Source organism: Stenella coeruleoalba (assembly GCF_951394435.1).
Source record: "Stenella coeruleoalba genome assembly, chromosome: 1".
NCBI classification, from domain to species: Eukaryota; Metazoa; Chordata; class Mammalia; order Artiodactyla; family Delphinidae; genus Stenella; species Stenella coeruleoalba.
Window position 1 is genome coordinate 163,141,846 of NC_137169.1, and position 16,540 is coordinate 163,158,385.

Below are 16,540 nucleotides of genomic sequence, written 5' to 3' on the forward strand. Positions count from 1 at the left end.
GTTCGCCAACCTAGGTGCCTTTTTATAACAGTTTATCTGTACTTTGGGGTTCAGGACTGGTGACCAGATCAGATTTTTGTGGGTTTTTATCAGGCCAGTTCTGTGTATCTTTCTACCTTGCTACTTCCCATTTAGAACCATCTTTGAGATGAGGATACAGAATTTCAATAATAGAGGTTAATTGTAGGCTAAGTGGAAGTTTGGTTTGCAAGAGTTAAGACAAAATTCCCAGAAGGTATAATATTTAAATGCCTTCTCTCTTTTCCTATGTACCCCATCCTCCCCAAGCTATTCCTTGTGAGTCACCCCCAGCCATCTCCAATGGAGGCTTTTACAGCAGCAGTAGCGAGGACTTTTACTATGGAATGGTGGTTACTTATAAGTGCCATGTTGGACAGAATGGGAAAAAGCTGTTTGACCTCGTGGGTGAAAAGTCAATATATTGCACCAGCAAAGACAATCGAATTGGCATCTGGAACAGCCCTCCCCCTCGGTGTATTCCTGTAGTCAAATGCCCAATTCCAGAAGTTGAAAATGGAATTATGGAATCTGGATTTAGACGCTCATTTTCCTTAAATGATTCTGTGATGTTTAAGTGTAAGCCCGGCTTTACCATGAAAGGCAGCAACACAGTATGGTGCCAACCAAACAGCAAATGGAACCCTCCACTGCCAAGGTGCTTCAAGGGTGAGTTGGGCTGAAACTTTGGGGACATAGAAATAAATTGAGACTTTGGGAGGAATAGATACATGGTACCTATGAGAAGAGGAGGATAAAGACAGTGTATGTAGTTGGGTATCCTGGTTAAAGAATTTAAAAGTAAACTTTGAAAGTAGTATCTAAATGTTGAAGAGTTGGGAAATTTACTATATTCTGGGACAGTGCTAGATATGCATTAATGTAGGGGAAATTAGAAGACATTTTAAAAAAATGCAGGTAGTACCAGAGCTAATGATCAGAGATTTTAATATGACTAAAATCATATGTGATTGCCAACAAACACATGAGATTGCCAACAAACACATGAAAGAATGCTCAACATCATTAATCACTAGAGAAATGCAAATAAAAACTACAATGAAATATCATCTCACACCTGTCAGAATGGCCATCATCAAGAAATCTACAAACAATAAATGCTGGAGAGGGTGTGGAGAAAAGGGAACCCTCTTGCACTGTTGGTGGGAATGTAAATTGATACAGCCACTATGGAGAACAGTATGGAGGTTCCTGAAAAAACTAAAAATAGAACTACCATACGACCCAGCATTCCCACTACTGGGCACATACCCTGAGAAAACCATAATTCAAAAAGAGTCATGTACCAAACTGTTCATTGCAGCTCTATTTACAATAGCCAGGAGACAGAAGCAACCTAAGTGTCCAACAACAGATGAATGGATAAAGAAGATGTGGCACATATATATAATGGAATATTACCCAGCCATAAAAAGAAACGAAATTGAGTTATTTGTAGTGAGGTGGATGGACATAGAGTCTATCATACAGAATGAAGTAAGTCAGAAAGAGAAAAACAAATACCATATGCTAACACTTATATATGGAATCTAAAAAAAAAAAAAAAGATCATGAAGAACCTAGGGGCAAGACGGGAATAAAGATGTAGACCTACTAGAGAATGGACTTGAGGATACAGGGAGGGGGAAGGGTAAGCTGGGACAAAGTGAGAGAGTGGCATGGACATATATACACTACCAAACGTAAAATAGATAGGTAGTGGGAGGCAGCCACATAGCACAGGGAGATCAGCTCAGTGCTTTGTGACCACCTAGAGGGGTGGGATAGGGAGGGTGGGAGGGGGGGAGATGCAAGAGGGAAGAGATATGGGGATATATGTATATGTATAACTGATTCACTTTGTTATAAAGCAGAAACTAACACACCATTGTAAAGCAATTATACTCCAATACAGACGTTAAAAAAATCGTATGTGATTAGATTTTATTTAAATGAGGATAAAATAAACTCTCAATCCTATTGGCCAGGCCAATGGGGGAAATGGGCTGATCAGAATTTGATTCAAATTACTATAGGTATTATACATTCTCCTATTGAAAAATGTAGGCTTTATGGAATAAGGCTAGAGTTAAGATCAAGTCACTTCCCCCACTCCCCCTTTCTCCCCTACTCTTATTGAGAAGTGCCTGACTTACTAAAAACCTGGCAACATTGGGAGCGCCTCCCATAAGGCTCAGAAACTTCATCAGTGGTTTGGGAAGCAGGAAGAAAGAGGAGATTTTTGGTGGTAAAAATGCATTATAATAGTTTGATTCCCTTGGCTACAACATTAATGAGAGTATATCCATTTAAATGAAATGGGAAAATGATGAATGGGAATAATGTTTCCTGGCATAGATCAAGGTACAGAAGGAAGATAGATGCAAGGTTGATCGTGTCTAAAATATGTAACACATGTTAGCCCCACTGCACCTCACCCAAAATAGTGTCTGCCTTATACTTTGGAGAATTGACATGACCACCTTCATCCAACTCCTGCCAACCTCAAGTTGGCTTAGGTTGTAGAGAAGAAAGTTCTTATTTCAGAAATAAAAGGACTCTGGTCCTGTTCTTTTCTCAGGGTGTCTACCACCTCCACATATCTACCACGGTAATTATAACAGATTGGATGAGGAATTCTTTGCAGTTGGACAGGAAGTGTCCTACAGCTGTGAGCCTGGCTATACTCTCATTGGAACTAACCCTATGCAGTGTACCTCCTTGGGAACCTGGAGGCATCCAGCCCCCAACTGTGAAGGTGCCTAAAGATCTATTCCATCTCAAGGAAACTTAGCTGTTTCCTGACTCTTCATGTGCCAGCCTTGTCTCTTTTTTCCTAGCGAAATCATGTGATGCCATTCCAGACCAACTTCTCAACGGTCATGTGGTAGCTCCTCCTAATCTCCAGCTTGGGGCAGAGGTTGCATTTGTTTGTGATAAGGGGTGAGTGCAAGGTGATGGGGCCTGACTTGGGGCCTATGATCCATAGCTAAGCATTGCAAAGTGTGACCTTTAAAGGTAGTTAAAATTCTTTTCTCTCCTTTTCTTTACCCTTTATGATTAAGAATTCTGTTATTAAGCAAATTCCATTGATTTTCTCCAAATGTGTATATTGTGCATGGCCAGCCAAAGCTGAGAATTATCCTTTCATCATGTGCAAAAGCAAAGTTTGGGCTCCGAAGTTAAGGCTTCTATTATGGAGTCTGAATAGATGTTGGGGGTTCAGTAAGAGGAGCTCTTTGAAGTGAGATTAGGGAACAAAGTCTTTGATGTTTTCTTTACTAGGAACTGAGGTTATGCTCTTCTAATGGTCAAGAAAATCTTGATATTTGGATGCCAAAGAGGAAAGAGAGAATTCAAGAAAAGAACAGATCATTAGGACTGTTTTCTCTGTGTTTTTAGCTGGTCTGAAGTCCTCACATAGCTTGGCTGATTCACAATCTTAGACATTTTCCTTAAGCCAGAAATGCTTATAAAAATAGAGGCCATTAATACCATATACTTGAGAGAAGTGATGAATTCCATGCAACCGAGAATTGTTTTGTTCTGGTGATGATTTGCTGCCCCTTATTGTTTAAGGTACCGGTTAAATGGCCAATCTTCTAGTCAGTGTGTCTCAGAAGGAATGAGAGTACTCTGGAATAATAAGTTTCCTGTCTGTGAACGTGAGTAGAAAGCAAAAATAATCGAGTATGGATCGTGCCTCTTGATTTTTGGTGTATTCTCATGCATTTATCAGTTATAAAATCTTATCAATATGAACATATATATGCCACTTTTCTGTATGTTCTAGAATGCAGAACAAAGCTAAATTTATTCAGTTGACTACATATGGTATTGAGTATTCTATGTGTATAAGGATAAAGGCTCTCGAAAGTTACCCCTACTGAAAATGAATAACACTGATGTGCTGAAATGGTTTGGCTGTGTCTTCTTATGCCATTTCCTCATCTGATGAGCAATTCTTGGAGCTAAATGGAAATCAACCAGAAGTTTTGGAGGTTGGCAATTTTCCTTTATTCTAAGACTCACTCAGGAAAGGTGTGCATATACCAACACAACTATAAACAATTAATATTCTTCATGCCTATTAGGACAAATAAATAAAAGGTATGAGGTCACTATTCCAAACCTCTGATCACTTCCTGTGGGTCTTTCAACTGGGACCAGCATCAAAGGATGACAAATGACTTGCAGTGAGGCTGCAGTATCTTTTGTAACGGGACAGAATGTGGTCTCACTACTTATAGCACCAGCTGTGTGTTTGAAACAGGCACTGCACAATTAGTATGTTCCAGGTACTGTACTTGCCCCTTTCAGGTAGTTTTATGTCACTGGATTCTCATTACAACATTGAATTATACTAGACTAGGAAACTGAGGCTTAAAGAGGGTGAGACTTGCCTAAGGTCACACAGCTATTGAATGACTGTGGGGATTTGAAACCAGGTCTAATGAGCCCAGATTTCATTAGTCCATGTGCCTCTCCACGTGTGATTAGTATGTCATTAACATAATATTTTCATGTACTGTTTGCCTTTTGTTTCATTATTAAAGTTGATTGGACACAGAACTATTTAATAAGTTCTGTTTCATTGTTATTGTTTGGTCAAGATGGCTTATAGTCCTATATTGCTTTGTTTGCTGAGGATCAAGAGAAAGGTAAGAATTTAGGAACTTGGGGACAGGCAGGGACTATGAGTAAGAAATAAATTATACAAATTTCTAAGTCTATTTCTGAAAAAGTGACATGACCTATATTTGGACTTTTATCTCAATTTGAATCTTATTGTCATGATCAGTATGACCACATATTTTCTTTTCTACTTTGCAGGGATTTTTTGTGACCCTCCTCCTCGTATCAAAAATGGGCGGAATAGTTATCATCCTAGTCCCATAACTATTAACGCTGTGGTGAGGTACAGCTGCTCGAGTGCCTTCCGCCTCATTGGAGAAAGTATTCTTTTTTGTATAACTAAAGACAATGTAAATGGAATCTGGGATAAAGCTGCTCCTATCTGTGAATATTACAATAAAAATTCTATTTGCTCTGAGCCCATAGTACCAGGTGGATACAGAAATAAAATGTCTAGACCACCATACAGACATGGTGATTCTGTGACATTTACCTGTAATACCAACTTCACCATGAAAGGAAACAAAACTGTTTGGTGCCAAGCAAATAAAACATGGGGACCAACACCACTACCAACCTGTGAGAGTGGTGAGTAGAATGAAAATAAAACTGATTCAGGAGCTTGGAGCCTCGCATTTCTGTGCAGATTAAGTTTGGTATCATTCTGAAGGAAGAACAGTATGGATGTATGAATGGTAAGGGTGGAGGGAGGAAACAACGGAAAGGGTGAAAATTACAGTTTCCTGGCTTTTTCTTGGTTGTAGAGGGATGTAAATGTTCATTCAACAAACATCAGTAGAGCAAAGAATTTTAAACTGTAATGGAAAAATCTAACTAAACACACCTAATAATTGAATGGAATAAGTCCCACAAGGATGGGGGCCAGAGTTTGTTTGGACTGCGGGAATTGGGTTTTACAGTTTTCAACTGCATATCTGGGTTATTGTTAAAACGAGAAGAAATGTGGGCTCTAATAGCAAAAACACAATGAATAGATTTAAAATTGATCTATAAAAGCTGTTAGTATAGTCTGGCAGAAATGATGTGCTGTTCTCTTTGGCCTCTATAAATACTTTCTGAGTGATCCACTATTTTTCAAACTCATGTCCTAAGCCATAACATTTCAAATCAAGTAACTTTGAAAATAAGAACTACTGTAAGCTCTTCCTTTCCTTATTACTTGGTGTGGTTTATGTTGCTGCTGAACTCTAAATCTGAATTCCAGTTATGTAATTATGGGAACCGGCAATATTTGACAAAAATTATACCATCAAAATAAGGTATTTATTTTCTTAATAAAGAACAATATTGATAAATTCTAAATTGATTAAAGGGTTGAAAAATTATTATTAGAAAAATATGGTTCTATCTGTCTGTAAACAGATATATAGTCTTGGAGGGAGGGAAGATCTGAAGATAGTCTCAAGTGGGGTGACCATGAAAAACAATTAAAGATTATAGATAGGATTAAAGATTATAAAGATTTAGATAGGCCTATATATATTGACATGGAAAGATATAGATTATTAAGCAAATAAAGCAGGGCCTAGAATAATATGTATTGAGTATACATACACACCCAAAATATGTGTATAGATATATCACATCTAGGATCCAGAAACACTGTATTACTAGTATCTGGCAGGATAACCCCATAAATAACAACATGCTACTTTTGGAGCAGAAAATAGGCTTAAGGGTAGAATGAGAGTATGAGTGAAAATGGACTTTTTTTTTGGTAATTGAAGTTTTTCACGCTGCAAATGTGATTCATAAAGTGTAACTAGAAATAAAAAATAATGTACTATTTGTAGTATAAAATGGATATAATTAAACCATACCTGTTTGATCTTTAAAAGACTGAGTTGAAAATTAATGACGACTGCTTAGCATAGACCATGTATCATTTATTTGGATGTATGTACTAAGTCAAAATACAGACTGTGAAGGAGCTATCTGATGACATTTTTCCTAATGTGTGTGTGTAAAGATATCTCCCTGGAGTGTCCATCACTTCCCACAATCGCCAACGGGTATCACACAGGGGAGAGCGTTGATTCCTTTGCCCCGGGATTGTCTGTGACCTACAGCTGTGAACCTGGTTACTTGCTTCTTGGAGAAAAGACCATTCGCTGTTTGTCTTCGGGAGACTGGAGTGCTGTCGCTCCCACATGTAAAGGTACCCTAAATTTACAATCAATGTTAAGAATTTGGGCTACTATGTTACTTGCCACACTTTGCTCATCTCTGGCTTGTTTTCTTAGAGGCAGAGTGTAAGCCTCCAGGACCATTTCTCAATGGGCAGTTAAAGAGGCCCACAAGTCTTCGGGTTGGTGCAACTGTGAACTTTTTCTGTAGTGAAGGGTGAGTGTCTAGAGGGCCTATGAGATTTAATTCATTTGACTTATGTGTGCATGGTGTGTACTGTGAAACCTGCAGAAGGTTTCTCTGTGACGGTCGATGGGCAGCTTAAGGTTGTGAGAGATAATGCCAATAAAAGGAGTTGGTGCCCACAAATTAAGTGAACTTGGATTTTAAATAGAGGGTTTTGTTCTGCCTAATAGTTCTGAATGACCTCCCTTTGTCTCCAGGTATCGATTACAAGGCCAACCTTCTAGCCAGTGTGTAATTGTTGGACAGCGTGCTTTTTGGACCAAATTTCCAGTATGTGAAGGTAGGTTAAGTGACTGTGGTTTGCAACTAGTTCCTTGGCCAGAGGTTCAACAGGACACCACATTCTCAGCTTAACTGAAAGTTTTCATGCATTTCTTACTATATAGGATCTCATAGAGCAAAGATCTCCCCCAGAGATCTTTAGATCTTCAAGGGATATGTTCTTCACTGAAACATCCTTGAATTACCTCTTTGTCCTTTGCTTACTCAAGTAAAACAGGGTTTCTAAGCTTTTCTTTCTCTGAAAACTATGTACAATTGCCAGCCAGGCCATGTACATAAAGGAGATTATATACTTGGTAAAAGAAATCAAAGGATCAGCAAAGTAGATATATTCAGGAATAAAGTTTTAAATCATACTTTCTGAATTATATTGCTATAGCCGCTTTGACAGATTCATTACAGATTCCAATATTACTGTCCCTGAACCCAGGATGTGAGAGTGGCATGTAGCAACACCCGAGACATTCTTTGTTTGTAGTACAGTCGGAATCTTGTCATCTCTCTCTGTAATTTCCTAGAAATTCTTTGCCCACCACCTCCTCCTATTCTCAATGGAAGACATACGGGCAGCTCTTCAATGAATGTTCGGTATGGAAGCACAGTCACTTACACCTGTGACCGGGGCCCAGAGCAAGGAGTGAACTTCATTCTCACTGGGGAGAGAACTATCCGTTGTACCACTGATAGTCAGAAGACTGGGACCTGGAGCGGCCCTGCTCCACGCTGTGAACTTTCTGTTTCTGAGGTTCGGTGTCCACCTCCCCAGATCCTAAGAGGCCAAATATCATCCGGGCAGAAAGATCAATATTCCTATAATGACACTGTGGTATTTGCTTGCGTATTTGGCTTCACCATGAAGGGCAGCAAGGGAATCCGATGTAATGCCCAAGGCACATGGGAACCATCGGTACCAGTCTGTGAAAAGGGTGGGTATTCCAATGCTCGGAACAGGTGCCACTGATTCATCCTTCTGAAGCGTTAGAGAAGGGGTTATGGACTTCAGCAGGGCCTTTTCCAACTTCCAGTCCCCTCAATTTTACAAAATATAGTGAAGATAAATTATAAAGAAGGCTTTTTAAACACTGTCTCTCATTCATTTTGTAGGATTATCCTTGGGGGAAAAACTCATTAGGGACCACTAAGTTGCCTATTTCTTTAAAGTGGAAACAACTGGGAAAAATGTTTGTCTTAACAGTGATTTCTTAAAAGAAAAGTGATTTTGACTTCAGCAAAATAACCCTACAGATAGGTCAGAATCTCCCATTAGAAATGTACAAGATGATTCCTTGTACAACAGAGGAATTGGAGCACCCAGTGGGAATAGAAAAAAAAAAAAATCTGCAGCTGCCTAAATGCAGAAAAAAAATTGACAACCACTGGTCTAAAATTACCCAAAATTGGGCTACAAGATTACTTCTGTACTGTACAACTGCCACCAGAGTGGAATTGTAGCATAAATGTCACTTTCTGTGGCTCAGTTTCTTTCTATCATTGTTTACATAAGAAAAATTCTCTGTCTTTCTTTTAGATTGTCAAGCTCCTCCTAAAATTCTCCATGGGCAAAAGGAAGATAGACACATGATTCGCTTTGACCCTGGAACATCCATAAAATATAGCTGCGACCCTGGCTATGTGCTGGTGGGAGAAGAATCCATACATTGTACCTCTGAGGGAGTGTGGATACCCACTGCCCCCACATGCAAAGGTTCCAGGCTTTGAATGTCGATGTTTTTTGGTTTTGAGATTGCCTTGAGTTGATTTCTCATCCTCCTCTCTTTTCTTAGTGGCAGAATGTGAACCTATAGGAAAGCAAGTCTTTAAAAAACCCAAGAACCAACTTATTAGACTAGATGTCAACTCTTCTTGTGATGAAGGGTGAGTGAGGACTGTCTCAGTCTGAACTAGGTCTGGTTTATCAGTTACACTGCAAGCTCTGTGTAGGAGTTTATCTCAAAGACCCCCCTGTCACGTGTTCATGGAAGTGTTGATCACTATGTTTCCATTAATGGAAACCATGCTGTGCAATGAGTGGGTCGTGCTGCTGCTGGCTACGTTTTTGTTCCTATTGATTCCTGTACCGAAAGTAATGTGTCTGCTATTGAGCCAATAGCTCTTGCTTAGGTTAGTGGTCACCAGATGGCAAAATGTCATGACTCTTTGTCCCTAGGTACCGGCTAAGCGAGAGTGTTTATCAGCAGTGCCAAGGCACAATTCCTTGGTTTATGGAGATTCGTCTCTGTAAAGGTGAGTAGAAAAATAACAAAGGATCTTGAATAATGTGAGATCTATAAATATGAATAACAGAGAGTCTAGAATCCTGTGAGATTTCTGTTTTAGGCATGTTATGGGATTAAGAATATTAGATTCCATTCTATTCACTGTGTCAACAGTTATAGTTGCACAGTTTTGCTTTATTTTACTTCAAAGCCTAGCAATCACTTAATTTAAATGCATTTAGTTACTGATTCTCTTTTGTGATATGGGAGAATAAGAGTAGTGAGGTCAATGAGTATGTGAGCCACCATCCTTAATTTTGGGTACACTGTAGTTTAGTGGAGAGAAAGGGAACTGGTGTGGGATCTGAAGTCAGGTTCTATTTCTGCTGCTTATTGACCGGGGGCAATTTATGTAACTTCTCTGAACTCTAGCCTCTTATCTGTAACATTAGCATCAGACTGCAGACCTCAAAGTTATTATAATTAAATGGTACTATCCCTCCTTTGCAGATGAGACAATTGCCTGTCAAAAAGTAGATGTTCAATCAACAATAAATATTCTTGGCTAGCCTGTCATATCACCACAGCAAAAAAATGTACCATCTCAAAAAAGTTTAATTCTATCCCTCGTGCCTTTTATTGACCTGCTGGTTATTAAAAAAAGAATTCTTTTCTTAATTAATAATTTGCTATCAGACTTTACTGCCTCACAATATGATATTGATCTACATCTTCACTTTTAACACATTACAAAAATCTTTCCTATGAAATCTTTTAAACTGAATTTTGCGTCATAATGAGCTTTGATAGAATGCATATCATCACATCTCACCCATATCCTTCAAGAAACCTGATAACAAAAGATTCATACCAGCCTCATTTCTCTTCTTTGGTGTTTAATACTGGAACAGAATTGTACAGTAACTTTTCATCTCTCCAGATATCACCTGCCCACCACCCCCTGTTATCTACAATGGAGTACACACAGGGGGTTCCTCAGATGTCCTATATGGGACCACAGTCACTTACACATGTAACCCCGGGCCAGAGAGAGGAGTGAAGTTCAACCTCATTGGGGAGAGCACCATCCGTTGTACAAGCAACGATCAAGAGACGGGCATCTGGAGTGGCCCCGCTCCTGTCTGTAAACTTTCCCTCCCTGCTGTTCAGTGCTCACATGTCCACATTGCAAATGGATACAAGATATCTAGCAAGGAAGCCCCATATTTCTACAATGACAGTGTGATATTCAAGTGTAATAATGGATTTACTTTGAAGGGCAGCAGTCAGGTTCGTTGCAAAGCCAATAACACCTGGGATCCTGAAACACCAGTTTGTGAAAAAGGTAAAAACTCAGTGGAGAGGAAAATGAGGTATTTACTTGTTTATTCTTGTTTGTTATCTCCCACCCAAAGCTAGAGTTATGGAAAAAAGCAAGGGGGCACAGATTACTGTCCCATTTCTTCCATTCTGTAACAAAACAGTCTATGTGTGTTGTTGTATATATTCTTTATGCAAATGCTCCCTTGGATCTGGGATACAGTCAGGGTAGATAATTGAGAGGATCTTTTTTAAGGTTCCAGGTTCCTTCAAAAGAGCAGAAAGCATTCAGTAATGAATAAGAGCTTGATGATCTTTGGCTTAAAAGTTTCAGACTGTCTATTGTCAAGCGTTGTATACTTAGTGTTCTTGAGTTTTTGTTGGTATTTATGTGGGAAGTTTTTTCTTTAGGCTGTCAGCCACCTTCTGAGCTCCACCATGGTCGGCATACAGGTGGAAATAGGGTCCTCTTTGTCTCTGGGATGACTGTAGACTACACCTGTGATCCTGGCTACTTGCTTGTGGGAAACAGATCCATTCACTGTATGCCTTCAGGAAATTGGAGTCCTTCTGCCCCTCGGTGTGAAGGTACTTTCAGTTCCTGAGTTGTCTTTCTCTTTTATATCAGGCATGTATAAGTAATTCCAACTTTGCTCCTCTAGAAGCACCATGCCAACCTTTGAAAGAAGGTCTTCAAGAGGTTCCAGTTGGTTCACCTGTGGTACCAGTTAATATGTCCTGCCAAGATGGGTAAGTATGATTCATTCTCAGAAAGGGTGTCCACCTTGCTTTGTGCATTAATTCTAGCCTCAGTTTGTCTTGGTGACTCCCTCTAGAGGTTCCTCGTTGTCACACTAACAGAGATTGTGAGGTTCCAAAGGCCTAAGTAGCATCTCTGACTTTTCAGTCCTTTCTTGACATGGAAATGGCTTTGCTGGGAGTAACTCTTAAGTCTAAAGTAGTTTGCTTACTTGAAGGGCCAGGAGTTTTGACTCCTTTTTGCCAAATTTCTTATTTAGAAGTGCTTCTGTATTAGTGGTTTGAGGAGGCTAGGTTTCAGAGATGTGATTTTTAGGAAGAGAAAACGTATTATAATCTCTCTCTAGGTACCGGTTGACTGGACATGCTTATCGGAAATGTCAAGATGATAGGAATAGGGTTTGGTTCCAAAAGATTCTACTTTGTAAAGGTAAGTTAAAAAAAAAGTTGTCAGTGGGTTGTAGGGGGTTAAAGAGAACAGGTCACTACAGAACTAATCTATACCTTAACAGTCGATGTGTTCTAGCTCAGTGTACATAAGAAACATGTTTTAGTGTTTGTATGGTACTAGCATTGGGAAACAAAATTGTCAAGTAGGAAATGAGTACAGTTGGCCCTCTGTATCTGCAGGTTTCATATCCATGGAGTCAGTCGACTGCAGATCAAAAATATTTTTTTTTATCCTGAAAGCTTCCAAAAGCTAAACTTGAATTTGCTATGTTCTGGCTACTATTTACCTAGCACTTACATTTTATTTACAACTATTTACACAGTGTTTACATTGTATTAGGTATTATAAGTCATCTAGAGATGATTTAAAGTATATGGGAGGTTGTGCGTAGGTTATATGCAAACACTGTGCTATTTTATATAAGGGGCTTGAGCATCCTCAGAATTTGGTATTGATGGGGGATTCTGGAACCAATCCCCTGTGGATACCGAGGAATGACTGTATTTGCCATATACCTGCTAATTGCTCAAAATTTTAAAAATAACAAATATAGACTATTTCTCTATTTCATGAGAACATAGCTGTATTTATTCCTTTCTTAATACTTTACTGTATTTTCTGAACTTTTTTTGGAATGAGTATGTGTTATTCATGTAGTCAAAAATTTAATAAAGCTTTTTAAAAGAAAGCATAATCTAGCATCTAAAATTTAAATAACTTAATAGCTACGTGCACTACATGCAGTTGCATAGTTTTATTATTTAGTTTTACAGTATCTGATTGAAGACTGTCCACCATGGTGTACTAGCTGAAGTAGAATTTCCTAATCTCTTCTGCAGTTATCCACTGTCAACCTCCACCAGTGATTAACAATGGGAGGCACAGGGGTGTAATGGCAGAACACTTTCTGTATGGAAATGAAGTCTCTTATGAATGTGACCAAGGATTCTATCTTCTGGGAGAGAAAAGTATACGGTGCATAAGTGATTCTAAAGGACGTGGATCTTGGCGTGGACCTCCCCCACAGTGCATAAAATCTCCTCCTGTGACTCACTGCCCTAATCCAGAAGTCACACATGGATACAAGCTGAATAAAACTCGTTCTTCATATTCCCACAATGACATAGTACATGTTGCCTGTGATCCTGGCTTCATCATGAATGGGAGTCACTTGATTAGGTGTCATACTGACAACAAATGGGTGCCAGGTGTACCAACTTGTATCAAAAAGGGTAAGATATTTTCAGGACTAAAATATGGGATGTTGCACAGAATAAAGAAAAAGGGTTTTGAACCTGCACTTGCCATGCCGCCTAAAGAAAAGCAAGTAAAAGCTAAGGCAGTCATATTATTTACAAAATACCTGCCTTGCCTTATCTTCTCAGCCCATTCTTTTTTTCCCTTTTCTTTCTAAGCTTGTTGAAAAAAGGTACATGAATGGATAATGGTTAACTTTGAAACTGATGGAGTCTCCCAAGTTTATTATTTTTATTACTTTAGAATGGGGAAAATGCACATACCATTTTGGGCAAATGTTTGGCAGTAATATTGCTTGATAATTTGATATTTAAGGCTGTGATACCAGCCAGAAAGGGATCTTTGAGTATTCTGGAGAATGGAGCTGGCCTTAAAACTCACTGAACTGTCTTGTAATTTTAGTTATTATCGGTAGTTTTATTCCTATCAGTGGCTATCTACAACAGAGGCTGCCACCTGGCGACCAAGAACTGAGTTCAAAACTGTTTTCTTTGGCTAGCACAGTATTATTTTAAATGAAACCCATCTCCACCATCCAAGGCAAACAGTGAACCTGTGATACAGTGAGGGCCCCCTCTGCTTTCCTGCAAGGTACCATTATCTTGAATTGGGCAGTGGCTGCCATTTTTAGAAGGACAGGTGCTCTGTGACTTACCATATCTGGTGGCTTCACTTCCTGTCTCCTGTAGATATTTGAGGGTGTGACACTTGACTACAGCCTTTTTACCATTTAAAGAGAAAAGAAAAGATTACTATTCTCTGATAGACTACAATTGTGGGCTGTAACCACTGATGTTTCATTATCTTACATTTGACATTTGTCTTCAGATCATATATGATATAGGTAGGAAATGCAAATCTCTGTCCTGTACTGTTTGGTTTGGGCTAAATGAATACTTTTGGATACTGACTATTTGGCTTGTTGCCTGCCTTCTTTCTGTATCGCTATCACCCATTTGCTGGCTATGCGTTCCTCTGTACTAAATTAAAGATCTTTTTAAATTGGTGTCTAAGCTTTCTTAGGATGTCAACGTCCGTTTAAGATCCCCCACGGAAATCATACCGGTGGAGACATAGCTCGATTTTCTCCCGGAATGTCAATCCTGTATAGCTGCAACCGAGGCTACCTGCTTGTAGGAGAGGCAGTCCTTCTTTGCACACATGAGGGAACCTGGAACGGACCTGTCCCTTATTGCAAAGGTGTGTTGTTTATTTGTTTTCTTATTTTTTAAATAAAATTTTTCCCAAATAGATATATTCAGTTAGGTACTTTCAACTTAAAGTAGCCAAATAAATGCATTAATTGGATCATTTAATTAAATGCATTTAATTGGATTAATTTAATTGGATTAATAGATGAAATCATCTAAATACTGCAAAATAAGAAAAGTGGCTGAGGCTCTATCTGAGCTATCACTTATGTAGTCATTTAAATATGGAAAGTTGAAGTCTTTATGTAAACCAAACAACTAAAGTACAGATTGAATTTACACTGTGGTTACAGTTATGATAAGTGTGCATTTGACAAAATACTCATAAAAAGTAAAGTTATCTTTTGAATATGTTTCCTCTAAGTGGTGATCGGATTTGGGTATATTTTTATAAAAGTTTCAGAATGTCATTTTCATTAGCAGTGCATATGAAATATGAGTAATGAATTAATACTGAATATTAGTTGAGACTTCTTACCATATGCCAGATTCTGTGCACAGCACTTTGCATGCATTATCTCATTTAATCCTCCTGAGAACCATATCAGTGATTGGTGCCATTATCCCTGTATTATAGATGAGGTCCCAGTAGAATGGAGAGATTTGTAACTTACACAAAGTCCCACAGCTAGAAAATCCTAGAGTCAGGTTCAAATCCAAAATCTCACACTATTGGCCCCTACACTGAAAAGATGAAAGAAGAAATGAGGAAGCATTTACATGTAAGAAGAATTGGAGAATAAGAGTCAAAGTTGATGAAACAAAAATTCAGAAGTCTTAATGTTACCCATTCAGCCCTCATCATTTCTCTAAGAATCCATAAAATTTACTCAACATTATTGGTTTAGAAACTAAAGCACAAAGAAGGAAAGTAATCTAGTATGATTACCTGGACGTTCCTGAGGTAGATGGCTGACACTAAAAGACTATGCCTAGGACATCATTTTGTGTTATTTCAGTGAAGTTTTACTAACTGAGAATAAACTAAATTGGTTCCATAAACCTTTCCATTAAGGGCAGTATCTACGTTCTTGGTAAAATGTCAAAATATGACTCAGCTTCAACTAGATTTCTTTAATTTCAGAGGTGAACTGTAGCTTCCCAGAGCATATAAATGGAATCCAGAGTGGTCTGGAGCCTGGAAAAATGTATCAGTATGGAGCTGTCATCACTTTAGAATGTGAAGATGGATATACGCTAGAAGGCAGTCCCCAGAGCCAGTGTCAGGAAGATCACGGATGGAACCCTCCCCTGGCTGTTTGCAAATCCCCAAGTAAGTGCAAAGGGCTTCACTGCAGTTCTTACTTGTTTCACTGGAAAGAAGAGAGTGAGCAGTATCCCTCAATGTTAGGGACTCCTGGGTTTTAAATTGACATAGGTCTGTGACCAGTGGTATAGTAACAGACGAATTTGAAGTCGGTGGTCTATTGTAGTAAAAGTGAGACTTTCTAAGAATGGGAGAAGGAAAGAAAGAAAATAAAGAGAGAAGAGCACTAACTTAAAAGGTGCAAAACTAACAACCTTACAGAGTTGTCCTTTGGTATCCTCAGGGGGATTGGTTCCAGGACCCCCTTGGATACCAAAATCTGCAGATGCTCAAGTCCCTTATATAAAATGGCATAATACTTGCATATAACCTGTGCATATCCTCCCATATACTTTAAATCATTTCTAGATTACTTATTATACCTAAAACAATGTAAATGGTTGCTGGGCTCGCAGTGTGAGTTTTGCTTTTTGGAACTTTCTGAAATTTTTTGCTTTTTTGAATATTTTTGATCTGTGGTTGTTGAATCCACAGATATAGACTGTATTTTGAAAGGAGTTGCTGCTGAGACTTCTGTTATTGCTGAATCTTGATTTATAAGTGCTTAGCAATATGACAGGGGCCTCCAAAAATATGTTAACCAACCTGTTGTAACAGTTAATGTTTGCATTCTGACCTGAGAAATCCCTGATTATAAAGCTGATTTTATTGTTTTTTTTCATGGATGAAC

At 38.7% G+C, this 16,540-nt stretch overlaps 1 protein-coding gene across 2 annotated transcripts in view; it reads left to right on the forward strand.

Annotated features, from left to right (window-relative positions):
• Positions 1–16,540, forward strand: part of CR2 (complement C3d receptor 2) — a 34,574-nt gene that overhangs the window by 8,827 nt on the left and 9,207 nt on the right. The window contains exons 1-16 of one of the 2 annotated variants that reach the window (XM_079905269.1): positions 3,002–3,683; positions 4,852–5,241; positions 6,644–6,832; positions 6,918–7,017; positions 7,245–7,327; positions 7,848–8,255; positions 8,858–9,034; positions 9,114–9,204; positions 9,497–9,573; positions 10,486–10,890; positions 11,277–11,453; positions 11,528–11,615; positions 11,972–12,054; positions 12,915–13,307; positions 14,347–14,532; positions 15,628–16,024. In XM_079905269.1, the coding sequence (XP_079761395.1) occupies positions 3,644–3,683; positions 4,852–5,241; positions 6,644–6,832; positions 6,918–7,017; positions 7,245–7,327; positions 7,848–8,255; positions 8,858–9,034; positions 9,114–9,204; positions 9,497–9,573; positions 10,486–10,890; positions 11,277–11,453; positions 11,528–11,615; positions 11,972–12,054; positions 12,915–13,307; positions 14,347–14,532; positions 15,628–15,911 (3,171 nt within the window). In that variant the 5' untranslated portion in view covers positions 3,002–3,643 and the 3' untranslated portion in view covers positions 15,912–16,024. Of the gene's footprint in view, positions 1–3,001; positions 3,684–4,851; positions 5,242–6,643; positions 6,833–6,917; positions 7,018–7,244; positions 7,328–7,847; positions 8,256–8,857; positions 9,035–9,113; positions 9,205–9,496; positions 9,574–10,485; positions 10,891–11,276; positions 11,454–11,527; positions 11,616–11,971; positions 12,055–12,914; positions 13,308–14,346; positions 14,533–15,627; positions 16,025–16,540 lie in introns of those variants that run through there. The other variant, XM_079905270.1, reaches the window with a different exon arrangement.